Raw genomic sequence first — 19,639 nt, 5'->3', positions numbered from 1 at the left:
GTATGCCACATGAAACCACTCGACGCTCGTTTCCAGTGTGGGCTACAGACGCTATTTACCAGCCCCCGACCCTGTTTTTCGTGACACGCACATTGAATGCCATGCATGCCACTTAAATATTTATTTATTTGGCAAAAAACAAAATACATAAGGCCTTATTCTTACAATATTATGCACCCTGGAAGGGTATAGCCACATTTATAATAACTTTAACATAAATCACTAATTCGCGGCATAGGTATTGTATTACTTAAAACAAACAACCTATTCTTATCACGTCTAAACTAAATTCACAATCCTAATATCAAACTTATTGCTCATTAATCACAGCATAAATTGCAGTAACAGATTCTAAAAAGTAAATTATAATTTAATAAATAAACAACACATAATATTTTGTCGCGCGCCACGTGGTTCACAAACTGCATGCATACTACGGTCCAATATATTCAATGTACCTACTCTGTGCTACTGTCGCTGGTCCCGGCTGGGACGGCCGCACGGCCGCCGATGCATTACCTATACCTACCCACCCGGCCGAGCGCGCCCGAATTAAGCCGAGCGCTCCCGATGCGAGAGCTGCGAGAGGCCGCTAAGTAATTTCGGTCCGGCCGAAACCGAAACCGAAACTTGGGTCGGACACTACTTTCGCCCTGTTTTGAGGAATATTAACTTATCAGACCATGAACAGTTCGAAAGTTCTATGGCGAAATTAGCTGCCTCCGAAATGGGAAGAAAAAAACAAAAAGGAATTCTCGCTCACAAAAGAAAAATAATTATTTCGATAAAGGAAGTGGATCTCGTTCGCGATCAGACTCGTCCTCAGAGAGGCAGCGTGAGGAATGGGCAATGGAGCCCATGGAAGACTCAGCTTCCTCTAGGCAATCAGTACAGTCACTATAAGCAGTACAGTCACTATAAGTACCTACGTAGACTAATACAGTGTAGAGGGAATAGTGCTAGCGGTATGGCAAAAAAGCTGCACATGGTGTTAAACCATGAAAATCGGAACGATTGATCTGTAGGCCATACGAATCAATTTAACCGCTGAACTGATTTAGATGAAATTCGGTATCCTAATAGTAAAAGTCCCGGGGAAGGACATAATAGTTTGCATCCCGGAAAATGTCATAGTTCCCCCAGGATAGCAATAAACGAATTCTACGTGAACGGAGTCGCGGGCAACAGGTAGTTAATGAATAGGTAAATGAAACTAATATGGTATGACCTTTTGCAAGGTCCGCCTGGATTGCTACCACCATCTTGCTCGCTAATCCTGCCGTGTTTGCACTGTTGTGTTTCGGCGTGGAGAGTAAGATAGCCGGTAAAATTACTGGCTCTTGAGGTACCCCATCTTAGGCCTCTAGGTTGGCAACGCATCTGCACCCCTGGTGTTACAGATGTTTATGGGCGGTGGTTATCTCTTACCATCAGGAGACCTACTTGCTCGTTTGCCATCTACTTAGTCGAATAAAAAAAATGTCTTAAAAAATCACAAAATAGACAGTGGGGTTGCCAGGGAGCATTAAGTAACCAATCATAAATGACCCCATACTGCGTACCTAGTCATTACGCAGTAGGTACTGCGTACATATTGCTTGGGAGCCGAACTCTTCTAACACTGCATATTTGTAGATACCTACCTACTACAAATTTGCACGGAGCCCTTGGTGCGCGAGTGCCACTCGCACTTGGCCGGTTCTTTACGAAGAATGAATCTACATTTTATGCTACAATTACACGCTTGCCAAGCTTCGGCAAGCTCTCACCAGCACAAGCGTGTAAACGGCCCGTTTGGATAGGCTTGCGTGAGCTTGCCAGCGCTTGCCGCCGATCCGGCCCGGTGTCGGTTTTTCAACACAGACCAAAGGAACTTGCGGCAATCGCTTGCGACATGTTTACACGTTGGCTCGTGTTAAGTGTCCCTCAGGAGCTCACGCCGTACCTACGGACGTCCATAATAAATAAATTTTAGTGACTATCATGACTGCTTGAACTAACGAAGAAACTTTATCCTTTTTCTTTAAATAAAAATATGTCACAAGAGCCGCAGCAACTTCGAAATACACGTCTGCCATGCTTGCCTGTACGGAATACACTGACGCCCTTGCAAGCATGTAAATGGCATTCAAAATTCAAACGTTTGCATAGGCTTGGAGTTTGTAGACGCTTGGCAAGCCTCGGTAAAGGGTGTAAATATAGCATTAGGTATATCGTTAGGTAACCAGTGGTCGTGTTTCGGCTGATACCTTGTGTGCGCGGGCGCCTGTATCTTAGCGGGGGTAGGTACGGTAGGTACGCTGGAACTTCGAGGCCCCATAAAGTTAACTTGAAAAAAAAAAGTGATAATTATTGTGATATTTATTTTATTTTAATTTATTAGCTTAGTTAGTGTCATAAAGTAAGTTATCTGCCGGTCTGTTTAATCTCGCTCGGACAGTTAAGCCAATACCTAACACTAGTACCAGGCAGCTGACAGCAACTAACACTGGTACTAGAATATCGACTAGCCTCAAAGGTGACAACAATCTATCCTTCAGCTCGTCTTGATATTCTTCTGGCATCACTACACCCTGAAACAGTTGAGACAGTTAAAACTTGCTGATTTACTAGTCAAAATAAAATAAAAAATAAGGGCCGCTTGAGTTCCATTGGTAAATGAAATCAAAAATACATTTATACGTTTTTATCTGTATACATTTAATTGAAAGTATTTGTATTTTATTATGTATGTTGTATTGATAAAAACATTTTTTAGACAAGAAATAATTATGTTTATTAGCAGGTAGGTACTTTCGTTTTACGAGTGAAACTCACGTGGCTCCTATTTTGATTTGGATAGTATAGGTACCTACCTACTAGTAGTAGGCAATTTTAATCTACAATATAGCAGATAGATAACTTCACCATCACCATTTAATTAATACATATATTTTTTATGAAGTTACAGATGAAGTGACTATAAATGTTTTGCCATCGTACTTCGTATGCCATCATTTACTATGAAAAGATTCCAGTGGCATTCTGGTGGGCAAGGTTTTCAAAAGTGTATCAACACGAAACAACTCTTGTATAAAATTAATACAATATTCATAGATAAAATTTAATAAAACACACTTTTGAGCACTTTTTTCGCTCCATTACCCTGATAGCACATATTACTAATCCTACTAATAGGTAAATATTAAATAAATAGTAATAGGTAAATGATAGGTATATGGTTAGTATAAATGCGAAAGTTTGTGAGTGAGGTATGTAGCTGGACATCTAGAATAAAACATAGGCTACCTACTTTTTATCCCGATATTCCCTCGGGTTAAGGATAAAACCGAAATAACAACCGCTGAGCTAAGAGTAACGAAATTTGGAATGGTTGTTTTTAATGCAACGTCAATGAAAACCACGATTTAGTTTTCGGGAATTCCCACGGGAATTCTGTAAAATCCCAGAATCTCTATATTCAACCCCTGTATCTAATGATTTACACGTGCGAAGTAATAAATATTTAAACTAAATAACTTGCAAGCGCATTTATTGCTTGCACCTTTGGGAGTATGCTTGCTTAGTCTGTTATTTGCATGCTTGCTAGCATTCTGGCTTGCATACTTGCATGCATGTTTGCCTATATGCTTACTTGCATGCCTGAATGCATGCTTGCTTGCAAGCTTGCTTAGATGCTTGCTTGCATGCTTGCTTGAATGCTTGCTTGCATGCTTGTTTACATGCTTGCTTGCATGCTTGCTTACATGCTCACTTGCAAGCTTGCTTAGATGTTTGCTTGCATGCTTTCTCCTGGCTTGCTTGCTTGTATGATTGCTTGCACTATTTCTTGCATAATTACGTGCTTTTTAACATGTTCACTTGCATGCTTGCTTGATTGCTTGCTTCTTTGATTTGATTTAGGCTCACGCGAGCGAAGCCGCGGGTAAAAGCTATATTATAAATGCGAAAGTTTGTCAGCGAGTGAGTGAGTATGTTTGTGTTACTCCTTCACAATGAAACGGCTAGATGGATTTGGATGAAATTTCGTATATAGATAGCTGGACATCTGGAATAAAACATAGGCTACTTCTAATCTTGATATTCCCAGGGGATAGGGATAAAATCTCGAAATAGCAACCGCTGAGCTTAGAGTAATGACATTTGTGATGGTTGTTTTTAATGCAACGTCAATAAAAACCGAGACGTGCGTTACGGATCAAGCCCAAGAGAAAGGTTAATGTAATGTCGTATAGTGTAGGAGATCAAAGCATTGTCAGAGTCATAAAAAATCGACTTCGCCGCTTTTTCATTTCTCCTGTTATTAACGCACACGTCATTATTGTTTTCATAGGTTTCCGTAAATTACAGTCATCCCAGCCTATATACGTCCCACTGCTGGGCATAGGCCTCCTCTCAGAACAAGAGGGCTTGGGCCATAGTTCCCATGCGGGCCCAGTGCGGATTGGGAACTTCGCACGCACCATTGAATCGCTTCGCAGGTTTGTGCAGGTTTCCTCACGATGTTTTCCTTCACCGCAAAGCTCGTGGTAAATTTCAAATGTAATTCCGCACATGAATTTCGAAAAACTCAGAGGTGCGAGCCGGGGTTCGAACCCACGACCCTCTGCTTGAGAGGCGATAGGTCAAACCACTAGGCCACCACGGCTTAAATTACAGTAGCTACTTATTATCAGTGAAATTTAATCTGTTTGCAACACAAACTGCAATACGTAGATACAAGATTATTTAAGTAGGTACTTAATAAACTTCGTACAGACTGAGCTGGGAGCTTTTAGCTTGCGTGACATTTGTATTCGTCTTGTTTTTCGTTCACTGTACTTTTCAACCGACTTCAAAAAAGGAGCAGGTTCTCTATTCGATTGTATTTTTTTTATGTTTGTTACCTCATAACTCTATCATTTATAAACCGATGAATTTTCTTTTTGCGTTCGTTTAGGAATGTCTTCAATTAGATCCCATAAGCACCAAATCAGGATCTGGTGATTGGATCTTAAGGAAATCGAGGGAACTCTTCAAATGTTGTAGGGACACCTATAGTAAATTGGATATATTTAGTAGTAACTCGTGCATTTGCTCCTGAAAATCATCATTTGGTGAAGTGGAACTGATGATGAAAGCCACAGTTGACCATCGGAGTTACTACTCAATAACAAGTATTTCACGGTTTGAATTGTAATTACTTTAACACAGTTGCTAAGAAATTTATGCTCCTCGTAATGCATATGGTAAAACCGGTGGTGAAGCAACAGGACTCCTCAATAATGAACGTCTCTGCATCGGAAAAAGCAATCTTTCGTAAAAGGTGAAGAGCAGTTGATATTAAACTATTGTATCTTAGATTATTTACACTAAAAACTTGGAAAAAAAAATTAAAACAAAAAATTTAACCTACTACAAAAAACCATGAAATTAATTTTCTACCAGTCTGAAGTCGGTCGGTGCCTCAGCACGAGAGAGCAGGATTGGTTGAAGCCCAACATATTGTGCGTAGGTGAGGTAGATGACTATAGGTCCATTCCTGCTGGCTCGTGCTGAGTTAGAAAATTATTCACATGGTTTTTTTGTAGTCAGTTAAATTTTTTGTTATAAAATCTTTTGAACTTACCTCTTCGATCCAAAAAATGGGTGTTAGGGTGTTTGGTAGATTAGCAGTTGCACTTATCCGAGTTATCGGCCGCAAGAATACATTAAACTGCGCTCTCGCACTTCCTCTTAGTACGATGCCAGTGTTCTGGAAGCCGAAAAAACGTTTATAAAAATACTTTGCAATTAACAAAATTCGCATCCTCGTGAGTCGTAGAGTAGATAAGATACCATCAGAAAAGCAATAATGAAGCATATTTAAAGTTAATTTTTCATTCAATATTTTGTGCTTTCGGAAGTTATTTTTAAAATTACTTAGTAAGTACCTACGAATAGAAAATATTGAATGAAAAATTTACTTTAAATATGCTTCATTAATTTCCAAAATTAAAAAAAAATACTCATCTAGGTTTTAAGCACTATAATCAGTTAGGTACATTTAAGACAGGACCCAGGACGATATTTTTAATTATTGAGACACAAAATGGTATTACATGTACCTACTATAACCAGAACTTAATAAGCACAGTAACTTCAAAGGTTTTTTAAATCCATTAAAAATTTAAGTTGCATAAAAAATACGAATAGATTACCCTAAAATATTTTCTATTTAACATTCAATTTACAATTTGCTAATTTAAGGTTTTGAGCTCGTAGCCCTTATGGTAGTGTAATAAGTATCTACACCATGTTTTATATAGACACTAGCTATTTCCCGCGACTCCGTCCGCGTAGAAGTATGAAATATAGTTTACGTCCTATTCTCAGACCTACCGAATATACACAAAATAATTCACAAAAATCGGTCAAGTTTTGGAGGTATTGGAGGAGTTTGGTCACAAACAATGTGACACGAGAATTTTATATATTAGAGATATAAGGTAAGTACTAAGTTTTCTTTATTTCCTTACTAGCTGTTGCCCGCGACTCCGTCCGCGTAGAAATCGTTTATATCGCTATCCTGCGGGAACTATGGAATTTTCCAGGATAAAAACTATCCTATGTCCTTCCCCGGGAGTCAAACTCTGCATACCGTATTTCATCTAAATTGTTTCAGCGGTTTAGACGTGAAGACGTGACGTAACAAACAAACATACAGACTTACAAACTTTCACATTTATAGATAAATTAGTGGGCTATCTACTTACAGGTTCTAAGTCCAAAGATACCCTGTGCTTTTCAGGGTCTGGTGTCAAGCCGATAACACCATTTAAATAGGCTGGGTCAGCGTACAAGAAATGCGGATTGGACAATACCAAGAAGGCTCCTGAAATTAAAGAAACAATGTAGTTAGAGATAATTATTTATTGTACGCAGCCAAGCAGCAGCGCAGCGCAAGGAGATTCGATTTGCGATACAATACTCGTAAGTAATTTGTGTGAAAACGCAGTTATGATCACCAAATCGACAGTAGGTAAGTACCTACTCGTACCTAAGTGCTAAGTATAAAGGGTGTCTTCGGCAACTGCGCCGCAGCGCAGATATAGGTAATTAAACATTGTGATGCGACAACGACAAATAAGTAGGTACCTATAGGTACATATGTATGTATGTATATATATATATATGTGTGTTAAGTATGTTATAGGTGTATAGGTATGATATTGTGTGTATGTATGTATTCTTTATTGCACATAAAAATAAAATACAAAGAAATACAAATACACAGAAAGGAGAGCAAAGGCGAGTTTATCCCTCAAAAAGGGATCTCTTCCAGCTAACCTTGTTAGTAGCTATTACTAAAATGTATGTAGCTATTTATACGCAGTCCTTATTTTAAGACCCGGGTTTTGCCATGCAATATCACAAAATATAGATAGATGGTTACAGGATTCATAATTGACACAGAAGGTCATACCTCATTATTTCAATAACAATGGGTCTGTTCTTGGCACCTTAATGAGTTTTAATTACTTAGGTATGTAGTTACTGGGGCTACATTATAAATTATAACTTGCCTAATTGAGCGCATTCACGAAGGTAAGACCCATGTAATAAAAGGGTGCATTCCCAGTATTACCTATTTACTTGTTCATTTATTTTATTCTCTATACTTACTTAAAATTATCATTACAGGTTACATACCCAATGCGATAATTTATTTTGTTATTTGTGAATTGGTTTGGTAGTATTGGGAACAAATACACCAGCAAAAGTATTATGGCTTTCAATGTACCTATTGAATTGAAGTATATGAAAGTTTGTGAAGATGTTTGGAGGTTTGGATGTTTAGAGGTTAAAGTTGGCGTAGTAGGGGAGGGGGGGGGCATAATGGGGACGCGAGGCACGACGAGGCCACCCACACATACAAGTAACTATGCACACTAGCCTTGTTTTGTTTTCGCCAATATGAGGGCTTTTCGCATCGACCTTCAGCGCGGCAGTGACCGACGACCAGGGTGCACGCGTTTATTTTTGACGACCGATTCTTTTATCGACGACATTTCAATTAATTTTTTAAAAAACTATTTTTTTTAACCCCGTTGTGCCCCGTCCCCATTATGCCCCTGAATGGTCTGTCATTTGATAATATTACAATAATATTATTTATTTTGTTTTAGGTATATAAAAATGGTACACACAAAAAGAAAAGTTCCAGAGGCAGTTGGTCTGTAGAAAGCATGAAAAACGCAATTGATGCAGTTTTAAGCAAATCAGCAGGTTACAGAAAAGCAGCTCAATTGCATGGTCGGTGTTCCACAGACCACATTGGAGCGTTAAGTCGCCTCCCCTTGAAGAGGCACTTCTTGTCTTGAACCTGTTTTACTTGCAATATCGACACATTTACATCAGAAAACTACTACCTCAGAGCCTCAGCCTGGACCATCTATACAAGACTGAAATAAGTAAAATACCGCTTCCCGATCTCCAATTTGAAGAATATGACGTGATTTAACAACTTCCTTCGAAAACGCTTCTCCCAAAGACATTCTCCCCGTCCCTACAGTCAAAATAATGTACCCCATACTACCCCCCACTCGGTACCCCATACTGCCCCTACACCGGGGCACGATGGAGTTTTCATGAAGGTTTTGTGAAATTCAAATTAAAAATATTATTTGATTTTTTACTTCACCAAATTCGGTGCCAAACGATAATTTAATAAGTAACCAAAGAGTTGTCGTTAGTTTTCACTAAAAATATTTTGTTTTTTTAATTTTTTATTGTTTATTTCCCTTAACGTCCCCGTTATGCCCTCCCCCCCCCCCCCTACCGATAAACAAAGATCTACATTACTACTTGATATCCCGGAAATGCGTTCCCGTGGGATAATATTTTAAGTTTAAACAAGAATAGAAGGCGCTGTCCAAGAACGGTGATACCGTACCTCGGCTCTCAAGATGACGTGTTAACTTCGTTTGCAATCAATAGATGGCGTTGTGCAAGCGAACGTTGTCCTTTCAAATTGATATTGGCTCTGTGCACGACATCAGTGCCACCTAGCGTCCGCAACTTTTATGGCTCTGATGCTCTGACGTTTTGAAATTTCATCGCGACATTGTGACAAAAATCAAACCTATAACGTATTAATTTATAATACAAAATTACTGTGATACCGTGATTTGGGTGGACAAAAGGTTGTGAATTCATTTTTGGTCATTAAAATTAAATGAGTTAAGTAAGTAATTTATTCAAAAAGTGTTTTATTTTCGTTATGTCAGGGTTTGTTTACTTCATGTTTAGTTGTACTTTTACTGTTAAACGAAAAGATAAAGCTATCTTATTGGTTCCTTTGAATAAAAGTAAAATTATAATATTGCTCTTATATCGCTAGTAATAAATTAAATATCGTTTTCAGATCAAAATGAGTATCATTTTGAAGACCGGTTTTGTGAGTATCACTCAATATAAAATTACAACCACAAACCGTTTCATAAGGAAAATTGTTGCTGGACATGTCCGAGACGTAGAAGAATTAAGAACAAAACAGGGACAGTGTGTGTGCAAACATCTATTACTAAAATGAGGTAGTTAAAGTCTATACAAATTGCTTTGTTAATGACAGATTCATATGAGTAGGTATGACAGATGGCAGAGCCAGAACAGAACTAGGTATTTCTACTTTTGGCTACCATGAGCACTGCGATAGATTTCATCACCCCCACCTAGTACTTCGCACCCTCCCAATACCGTAACCATTTTCAGGCCAAACCAAGGCCAAACTCTAACAGCCTTATTCATAAAAAATCCTTAATTGAGGTTTGATCGGTCTGTTACTTAGCAGACTGATTAAGCTTGTTAGACGGTTGTCAAGAAGTATGATTCATAAACGCTTGCTAGCAGTCTGCTAGTTGTTGAGCCGCTGATAGACTGATTAGACGCGTTATGTTGGCCACCTTGACAAATCAAAGACAAAAAATGGCCTAATCGATAATTAAAAAAAAAAAGTTGACAGCAGTGACAGCAAATTAGCAGGAAAAAAAATAAAAAGCGAGAAGTTTGTTTTCCCGCCATTTCCGATCCGCATGTTTATGTTGTGCAAAAAGCCATAATTATGTTAATCATCCTAATATTTTTTTTCATATTTATTGTTAATTTATTGTTGCTAATTTAGAGGATTTTTAAATACAAATTCCTGAAAATATTTTTTCCTGGTTTTTTTTAATCTTTGCGTAACTTCACCCTTCACTAAAATATCTTCGGTATGGTTTTTTGCTCTTGTCAAAGTCAGCTGTTCAAACTTGTGGCGGCCATTTTGTGACTTAGCAGGGAGATAAAGGAGGGTCTACGGTCCGCTAACTTTAGCAGAGCCTTGATCGACTGATTAGCGCTAACAGACGTTTATGAATCATGTTTTTTAGCATCGGGCCTTCAAGGAGCCTTCAAGGAGGCTCTAACTTTTTATGAAAAAGGCTGTAAGACATTTATTTGTTGCGTTGCCATGGTAACAAGAATCGTGTAAGTAAACTGTTGTCGTTGTATATTTCAAAAATTGCACGGTCATATGTACCTAATATACAACAGTTCAGTTAAGACTGCATTAAGCTAATAGGTACTAATGCGGGCGAAGCCTCGGGTTAAGGCTAGTTCAAAAAATAAATATGAGAAATCCAAACACACGACCACTCTGAACAAATTATTGGAGCGAAAAAAGCTAATTTAAGCGCTACAATAGTTTAGTAACATTATTTGTTAGTATTTATTAATTTCTGAGAACTTGGTTGTCTGGAAGAGATCGATTTTTAGCGATAAGACCGCCTATTGTCTACCAGTTTTTTTTTTGTAATGTCTGTACTGCTTTTGGTGATCAATAAAGAATATTTGTATTGTATTGTATTGTATTGTTGTAGATGCTGAAAAGAAAGTAACAGATGAACGAGTTAGTTGGAATAAATACGATAATAAGAGTTCATCTATTGCACTTTTGGGTTTTGGCCGAGGCTAAAAATTGTGCTTTTCACGATCACTGCGAGGAAATAAAAAATATTTATTATCACAAAACAAACAAATAACAATCCAATGACTGCATTGCTCCCGCCAATTTTAGTTTTTCTTTTGTGACTATTTTTTTTTAAACGAGTCCGTTCTTTAGGCCAGTACCTATCCAACCACATATTGAAATGATTGGTCCGATTGCCGTTTCAGCACGCCGGGAATGAAATTCTGAAATATATTCTAAAAAGACGTATCGTATATATGAAATACATATATTGATACGACCTGTTACCGTAGTGTGTTACATTATTGTCGTGTTTTCCGAGCCATAAATGAGTCAACTGTTAAACGTACCTACATATATAGGCAGTTTTGCGTACCGTGCTTAGATTATCTATGACCACATTTTCGAGCAGTGTCGTGAAAATGTCATTATCTAAACCTTAGGGTGGTAAATCAATTTCTGATCGACGCACACACACACACACACACACAAACATCACGCCTGTATTCCCAAATGGGGTAGGCAGAGCACATGAAACGTTACCGCTTCGGAGCCACTTAAAAAAACGGTACAATAGTGACAGGTTGCCAGCCTGTCGCTTACGGTATACCTTAACTCTCAGTCGCATCGCCTCTTACGACATCCACGGAAGAAATCACTAGTAGACTATATGACATATTATTACTTACTATGTTTATTACATTGTAATAAATAAATGTACAGCGAAAATGAATTTTGGTACCTTATAATTTATGGATGATCAATATTATTTTAAATGTGTGTTTGTTTATTGACATTGTTTCATCATTTGCTTGCATAGTGTAGGTAAGGGCACATTACATAGGAACTAGTTTAAGGTTACGTTAAGAGTGTCAATGCCTTTTTTTAATGTCGTGTATTATTTACTTGCTACTTTAAGGTACTAAGTACTTATATAAAGTCTGAAGGTAAATTGTAATTATCTTTTCACTTCAGCAGCTCAAACAGGCAGGTTTTGCTATGAAAAATCAGTGAGCAAAAGTAGCTTTTTTATTATTTTTTTTAAATGCTGAGGATAGTGCCGGGACCACTCACTGAATTCCAAATATTTGAACTTGACTTTGATCTGTCACTTTCACTTCAATATGAACCTACTAAGTTCGATTTTCAAATTCTGTAGGCCGAAAAAGAAACAAACCAACGTTCAGATACACATTATAACCGTAATATTACAAAACGTCTGATATATTAAGTATATAGTGCATTATTAGAGGGATTATAGCACTTATTGTTCGAAGCTTGTACAGTCAGCGTCATAAATAAGTGATCATTTCTGTACCGTGATCGTTTCAGTCGTAACACAATTTCGTAATGGCTTTTCAAACAAGACGTTAAAGTGACAAGGTACAAAAGTGATCACTTATAAATTTATGACGTTGACTGTACGGTGCTTTTCTCAAATATAAACAAAAAAATTATAAAGATAAATTAGCAAACAAAACGAGCTAAATTAACGAATATCCCACTCAATTTTACTTTTTTCTAAGTTTTTTTTTACTTTTTAATTAAGCAAGAAGCATTAAGTAATATATCAACCTAATAAAAAAATACTGTGTTGAACTTTAGCATTAAAAATATTATGTCAATAATCAATTAATTATAGTAAGGACAAATTGAAAAACAAAAACACGAGGTGAATTTAAGAAAAACATGGTGAATTATATGACAGCGAAATATTTCCGAAATATTACAATTTTCCCACTCTTTTAATAAAGTTTGGAACCTCGTTATACGAAAGCCGCTGCTCTTGTTTTTTTTTTTTTTTAATAAAATCGTTTCATATATTGCCAAATGTCTTAAAGTTGGATCAAATAGTTGTCAAATGGAATGAATTTGCAAGTAATCTATAAATTCATGTTTCAAACAATAGAAATTCCAATAAAATCATATTTAAAGGTTTATTTTTATTAAAAAAATATACGTTTATTGTTCCACCTAAAAAGGTGAAAATGACCCAAAAATGAGGTTTTTTGCAGTATTAAAAAGTATGATGTTACGAGTATGAGATTTGTATCGTACCTACTGGACACTTTTTCGTTGTACTCGTATATTCAAACCTGACTAGTGTACTTACCGCCCTTACCGGAGACTTTTGATCGTTGTCTGGCATTCATAAGTGAGTAAGTGATGTAATGGCGACTGTATGAATCATTTTCGAGAAAAAGTTTTAAATATGATTAAGCCAGTACTATATTTATTTCTTAACAGACGTACTATATTTTAAAGTTTTTGAATTTTTTTGTCTTCTAAATATATGTGGTTTTATTTTAAGCTTTAATTAAATGTTCTCGCTGCTCTGCAGGTGAAAAGTTGTACCTATGTGTCACACGAGACCAAAGTTTTTTTGGCATCTCTTGTGTTTGAATCCCTCGCTGATCTCAGGATTCTAACCTACTATCACAATTGTAGAATCCTTCGCTTAATCGGGATTCAAAATCAACACTCGCACCAAAAAACGACTTTGCTCTCTTGTTGCACAAATAACTATTTTGTGATATTTCTATGATCGTCGATACGAAGACGATCTTATGAAATATATATGGCCTAAAAATAACTAATGGTTCATTACATTATACCTTATTACCTTCGTTTCAAAATTATGCGTGCTTTCGTATAAGTATAGCGGCGTCTTTGTAATAATGTATCCGCTAACTATGTTACCTATCATCACGCGATTTGAACTAGGGTACGGACGGTGCTCTTCCGCCGCATTAAAAGGTTTACATAGTTATATTTGAAGCAGAATCAGCTAACACTAATAATTTTTCAGCTAAGGATCTCCAAGGACAAAACTTGCTCGTAATTTAAAACAGTTTATTAATTAATTATTTTATCGAGGATGTTATTAAAAACAAATAATGTCATTTCTAAATTTAGTACAATACGCAGATCACATTTATTATTAATAGTTTGAGAGTACAAAGCTGATTGATTATAGGGGTGTCCATTATTTAAAATTTTGCGCAACGTAGAATTAAAGTAGTATTTTCAACCTATAAAATAAAAATAAGTACCTATCTACCAAGGACGACCACAGCACATTTGGCTATCTTTCGTAGGTTTATTTTGTTGAATTTACATATACTATAATCTTAAAAACGAACGAACAAAAAAATAAACCAACACGTTATTAGTCTTAAATAAAATTAATAATTTATGATTACTTGATTAGTAATTAATTTAAAGCGCGGAGTTTCAGTCGCTGCGGCGTCGCCGGCAGCCCTAGGAGAACCGGCCCGACAACACTCCAGCTTGATTAACGCTTTCCACTGAGATGTCTCATACATCTGAATATTAATTGCTAACATTAACTTTTGAGAATGATTGCTATCTTGAACCGAAAGGTCACCATCAATCTTGTATACTAAAAATATATTACATACCTACTGCCAGTTCTCTAATCTGGCTGCTACAGTTTTATTTGATAGGTATTAATTAAATATTGCCAATTATTTTTTTCAAATTATTACCCGGAATGGAAAATAACTTCTCATCATAGTTTATTACGTACTGAGTATTTAGGTACTTACTTGTAGTGGTAAGTAATGTATGAAGATTAAAATATATGACAAATAACATATATGACAGTTTGCCCGAGACAGTGATCAGTGCACCTTCAGTGAATTCTTTTAAAAACAGACCTGATAAGTACTTTGAAGACAATTACACAAGTGAAGAATGATATGCACGCATCAGCTATAAGCTGCCTGTGCATTATAAATAATAATTATTATTATAATAAAATAAATAATTACCTATCCAATCGTAGGTAGGTAAGTATAGGTATAATAGTTTGCCCTCAACATTAACTACGAACGTTTTTAAGACTGATATTTTCACACCATTTGCATCCGCATAACAAGAACATTATAATTACATAGGTACCTACATTTATGATTGCGATAAACTGAAACCAAAATCATATGTTAAGTATTAATTTGTGAGAAATTAGAAAGGAACGTAGGATCAGACTTGCCTTCATGCGTGCATAAGTTAAACAAATTAGTATTCTTACAAAGGTTTGCATGCCCTTTGTCACAGAATGAGGATATTTATATGCTGTGGATATTTACAATCAATGAATATTTACATGCTGTTCTATCAGTTAACTTCCTCACAAGGAGGTTGTTATCTTCATAACCACAATGTTATTATAGAAATAACTAATAATAGGTGCGGTGCGTGCAGCTTCTTCGAAACTAAATATACACATATTAGGTACTTACAAGTAGTACGTACACTTACCCAATAAAACTAGAACAAAATAAAACAAAAGTAAAGTAAGTGAATTAACACCCTTGAGTCGGTTTGTTGTCACAAATCGTTTCAGAAAAAATAGTCATCTAGGCCATTGCTACATTTGCAACTACGATGCAACCATGCGGGCCTCACAATTACAACTTTGTTTTATAACAGGACATTCAATGCACTTGTTATAATAAGAAACTAAAATGTTAATATTGATATCTTTGACATAAAATACTCGTTTATTGTTTGTCCCGGATATTTCAGGTTAATCCAAAAAGAATCGACATATTTACAGTAGGAGAAAAATAGTAACTAGGTACTCATCGCTCGGCTCATCGACACAACTACTGGCTATTAAAACAACCTGTACCTATAAATAACCCTGCCACAAGTGTATATTTTTCTGTTTGATGCAGTTCAATCATCTGAATCGATTTATATAGTATTCATATTATGCTAACGTGCTGGAATCAGCTAGCAGTAGAAGTGATAGTGGATCAAATCAAACTTTTGTGTTAAAGTTGCAACTCTTTAACAACTATCGGTCATCGAGTGTGGTGAGTCAGGGCTATCTTTCGAAAAACAAATAAATTTATTTATGAATTATAATTTAATTATTTTAATTAAAAGTATACGCTTTTTTTGGTGTAATTTTACAAGTACTTAATTAGTCTCTAATATTCTCTACTCCTTATAGGTACACCGTGTTATTTTTGATAAGTATCCGTTAACTTCAAGGGGACAATCTATATGTCAAATGAAGTTAATTTATAGGACCTAACTCTTACTGATTAAAAGATAAAAGAGTTAAGATAATTAATTATTAGCAGTAAAACAGCGTAAAGGTCCTTAATTTATGAAGTTTATTCAAAGTCCATAACTAATCTGTGTTTAATTCACACATTTAGGCAAAGAAAGTTAAATAGGTATGTGGATTTGTTATGCCTCTACGTGTCACGTCAATGTCACTTGATAAGTTTGTTTATTTAACAATGAACAATAAATGTGAAGCTATGCAAGGAAAAAATATTTCAGTTAGAAGTTAATTATCAGGTAGTTTATATCAATGAAATGAGTCGTCTGCCGAAGTTAACGGATATAAAAAACACGGTGTATATTGAGGAGATTATCACGTTTGTGATCAGGAATATTTTCAAACTCCACCATTATTGTCTTTATTATTGCTTAGTCCATGATTTTGTTTCCAAGGCGTTGCTGGAGATGTAGTACCATCGAAGAAAATACGCCTTTTGTACCAACTGTCGCCTCGAGGAGAAAACTTAAACGTTGACAACTGCGGTCGTTTGGTGTTCAAGTACAGATCAAATACAGAATTTTTTTTGGTAGTCACGGTTTTATTGGCGTTAGCGGATTGCGAAAACATTCTTGAACTTCCAGTTCGCCAGGTCGTGGAAGTACTGGTCTTGACGGTAGTAGTAGCAGTAGTTTTCTTTAGTGGTGAACTTGTAGTTGCAGATCTAGATGAGTTAGCAGCAATCGATTCGACGGGTTTTTGGAAAAATGACGTTGAGTGCGGTTTAGGAGTTGTAGTCAAACCCAAAGTTAGAACGGGTTTGGTTGTTGATGGCGTTCGACATCCAAGGCACCTGAATTGCTTTTTTTGAACCTCTTTATTTAAAGGAGCAGGACTAAAAGCGTCTTTTGAAAAATTTAATGATTTGAGGTTTAGCGAATATGGACTCTGATAAAGTCTTGTTGTTGTAGTTGACGTAGTTCGAGAAGTGGTAGTGGTGGATGAATAACTTGTAATAGCCGTTGGGGCTCTTGGTTTGCTGGTGGTAGTCGTTGGTTTTACCGTTGCAGGAGCAGTCGTAGTAGTTTTCAGGGGCTGAAAATGTGATCCGCTACTAGACGCACGAGGTGTTGTTTTACTTGACATAGAATTATACTTGAAATTAGTTTTAGTTGTCGCTATCGGTTTCGCCGTCGTGAATTTATAAGTAAATTCATTATTTTCTGTCCTTTTGGTTTGTTCTTGCGGCTTAAGGGTAGTCGTCAAAGTGGGTGGAGACTCGGAGATTTTTACCATCTTTTGATTAAAAACTGGAAGCGATAGTTCATCTATGTTTGGGAAGTGAACATGTTGCCATTTAAATGGCTCCACTTTACTGCTATCGGTAATTTCCAGTTCATTCCTGCGATGCCCAATATTGGACGTCGTCGAAAAATACGGTGGTTTCAGTTCGTCAATAATTGGGTTCAATTCGACCGTAGAATTAAGTTTATAATCGGCGGTGTTAAAAGAGCGTGATTTTTCCAATAATTTAGTCGAATTTGCATCTTTTAAAGGCAGACTGCAATCCGCAAGATATTTCTTGGTGTTCTGTTTGCAATGCTGGGGGTATACCACCCACGCTAAGAAGCCGTCGCCTTGGAGCGTGGTGTGCTCCTCGTAGACGCGCAGCGCGCACTGGACGTCGTCGGCGATGTCGTCGTCGCGCAGCGCGGCGCACGGCAGCCCGCACGCCTTGCCCGCGCCGCACCAGTACAGCTCGCTGATCTGCAGCAGGCCGTGGTCGCCGCTGCCGGGGTTGAGCGCGGCGGTGTCGAAGCGCGACTCGTGGTAAGCGATGCAGACCCAGACGGGCACGTGGTCGGCGCGCACGCCGAGGCGGCGCAGCTCGCGCGCCAGCTCGCAGCGCTCCAGCACGCGCGCGCGCGCGGGCGGCGGCAAGAGCGCGCCCAGTGCCACTAGCGCGCAGCTCCACCACGCTACTTCGACCATTGCGATGCGTTTGCGCACGGGGCGCACGGACACTCTTTTTTATTTTTCCAGCCTCCCGCTGCGTCCCACACTCGATCCGTGTCAAGCCCGTATTATAACCGTATGCTTTATCACTCTTCGGATTAGACTGTCGAGCATTTTGGGTCAAATAAAAAGATACGTTTAATGTTAGCGGTTGTTTTCTTTACGTCTGTCATACCAATGGCAGAACGAAAAAAGGATGGCTACGGTGGGCTTTACTTAACGGCGGTTCACCTTGGAGGGGCGCGTCATCGCCAGCGCAGCGGTGCTAAACCGAGGTTGTACCTACACCTTACCTCACAAAAATGATCGGTTAATATATGTATATTTTTGATATTATTTAATTTATTTTTAATTTTGTTACTTATTTAATTTTATTATTTAATTAAATATTATTTTTAGGTTGGGTACATAAGTAATAAAATAATACCTACTTCATAGATTTTTTCTTAGATTTCTGTAGGTATCTAACACTGAAAATCGTTATCATCATCAGCCTGAAGACGCGCGTTAACTAGTAAACAAATGCTTTCTGCCTTGAACTCTCACAAGGAACCACAACTCGCCACTTGCATCCACCGGTTTCTCGCAACTCTCGCAATGTCGTAAGTCCATCTAGCGGAAAGCCTAACCATAGCCGCGCCTCTGAAAATTGATGAATTTTCAGAGGCACAGCGACATGTCATTGATACATTATTAAGTACAAATGTAAAAATACACATAGGTGTTCAGTCCAACCGTTTGATTCCTGACCCACCATAGAACGTTCTCACTAAGTGTCAGAATGAAATCCGTTGTCAAGCAATGCGATGCCACTATGACTTTTTCTACGAAAAGGTTCTAAAGTGGGTCACAATTCAGTTGGTTTGATAGGATATACAAATAAACATACATACGCTTGAAAAGCATTAATACTCCTTCGAGCAGTCGGGTAAAAATAAGCATGAAGACTAGATTGGCCACCCCTGGCGCGTGTGTAAACATTATCGGTCGACTTCCGCAGCAGGTCAAGAGGTGAGCCGCTGGCCTCAGGTGCCTAAAATCACGCTCAGATACACCTATTAAAATTAACGTAAAGTAATACGTCTCAGATAACGACAATTAATCCCAGATATTATACAAAAACAATGAGTAATATGATAATATCTGAACTTTGTCGCGTTTATAAACAGGTACGCTAAATTTTTCTTCACGAATATCTATAAATAACTAGCTATTTCCCGCGACTCCGTCCGCGTAGAAGTATGAAAAATAGTTTACGTCCTATTCTCAGACCTGCTTAATTAAAAGGCAATGAATGTTGTGTTAACTTTTAGCTAAACTTTTAACTTTTAAAGTAGGATTTAAAAAACGTATTTAAATGAGTACGAATAAATATTAAGTTTTAATTTATTAGGATAATAAGGTTTGAATAAAACAAAGGCAGGTTAGAACAAGACTCAAGAATGGCTGGACAGATTTTGATGGATGGTAGTAAAATTGACCGTATTCCAGAGAATGATTGGAACCAATCTGTTAGACACTTGTAATTGAGATGGTATTACGTCGCGCACTACCCGCAACTTATTTTAATATACTGAAAACATTGCCCTTCTTTTTTGGGTGGCCCGGTAAAAAGT

The 19,639-nt window shown here is 37.4% G+C and overlaps 2 protein-coding genes and 1 long non-coding RNA gene across 3 annotated transcripts in view; 1 reads left to right on the top strand and 2 right to left on the bottom strand.

The window, feature by feature from the left end:
* Window positions 1-2,346: 2,346 nt before the first annotated feature.
* Window positions 2,347-19,639, bottom strand: part of LOC141433172 (sensory neuron membrane protein 2-like) — a 34,901-nt gene continuing 17,608 nt past the window's right edge. The window contains exons 7-9 of the mRNA XM_074095085.1: window positions 6,735-6,853; window positions 5,609-5,734; window positions 2,347-2,573 (exon numbers count right to left, since the gene is read on the bottom strand). Coding sequence (XP_073951186.1) covers window positions 2,385-2,573; window positions 5,609-5,734; window positions 6,735-6,853 — 434 coding nt within the window. The 3' untranslated portion in view covers window positions 2,347-2,384. The remainder of the gene's footprint in view (window positions 2,574-5,608; window positions 5,735-6,734; window positions 6,854-19,639) is intronic.
* LOC141433267 (uncharacterized) lies at window positions 8,875-12,791 on the top strand. Its single transcript, XR_012451918.1, has 3 exons — window positions 8,875-9,205; window positions 9,386-9,554; window positions 10,878-12,791. It is a non-coding gene; the product is annotated as an uncharacterized lncRNA (long non-coding RNA).
* Window positions 13,806-18,218, bottom strand: LOC141433163 (uncharacterized). Its single transcript, XM_074095074.1, has one exon. The coding sequence runs from the start codon at window positions 17,997-17,999 to the stop codon at window positions 16,407-16,409; it is 1,593 nt and encodes a 530-aa protein (XP_073951175.1). The 5' UTR covers window positions 18,000-18,218; the 3' UTR covers window positions 13,806-16,406.

This window comes from Choristoneura fumiferana, chromosome Z, assembly GCF_025370935.1.
Source record: "Choristoneura fumiferana chromosome Z, NRCan_CFum_1, whole genome shotgun sequence".
NCBI classification, from domain to species: Eukaryota; Metazoa; Arthropoda; class Insecta; order Lepidoptera; family Tortricidae; genus Choristoneura; species Choristoneura fumiferana.
Note: the sequence above shows the minus strand (reverse complement) of the source record. Positions and strands in the feature narration are given on the sequence as shown.

Excerpts from the sequence above, each read along its gene's own strand:
- LOC141433163 (XM_074095074.1), bottom strand. The coding sequence starts at position 17,999 with ATGGTCGAAGTAGCGTGGTGGAGCTGCGCGCTAGTGGCACTGGGCGCG.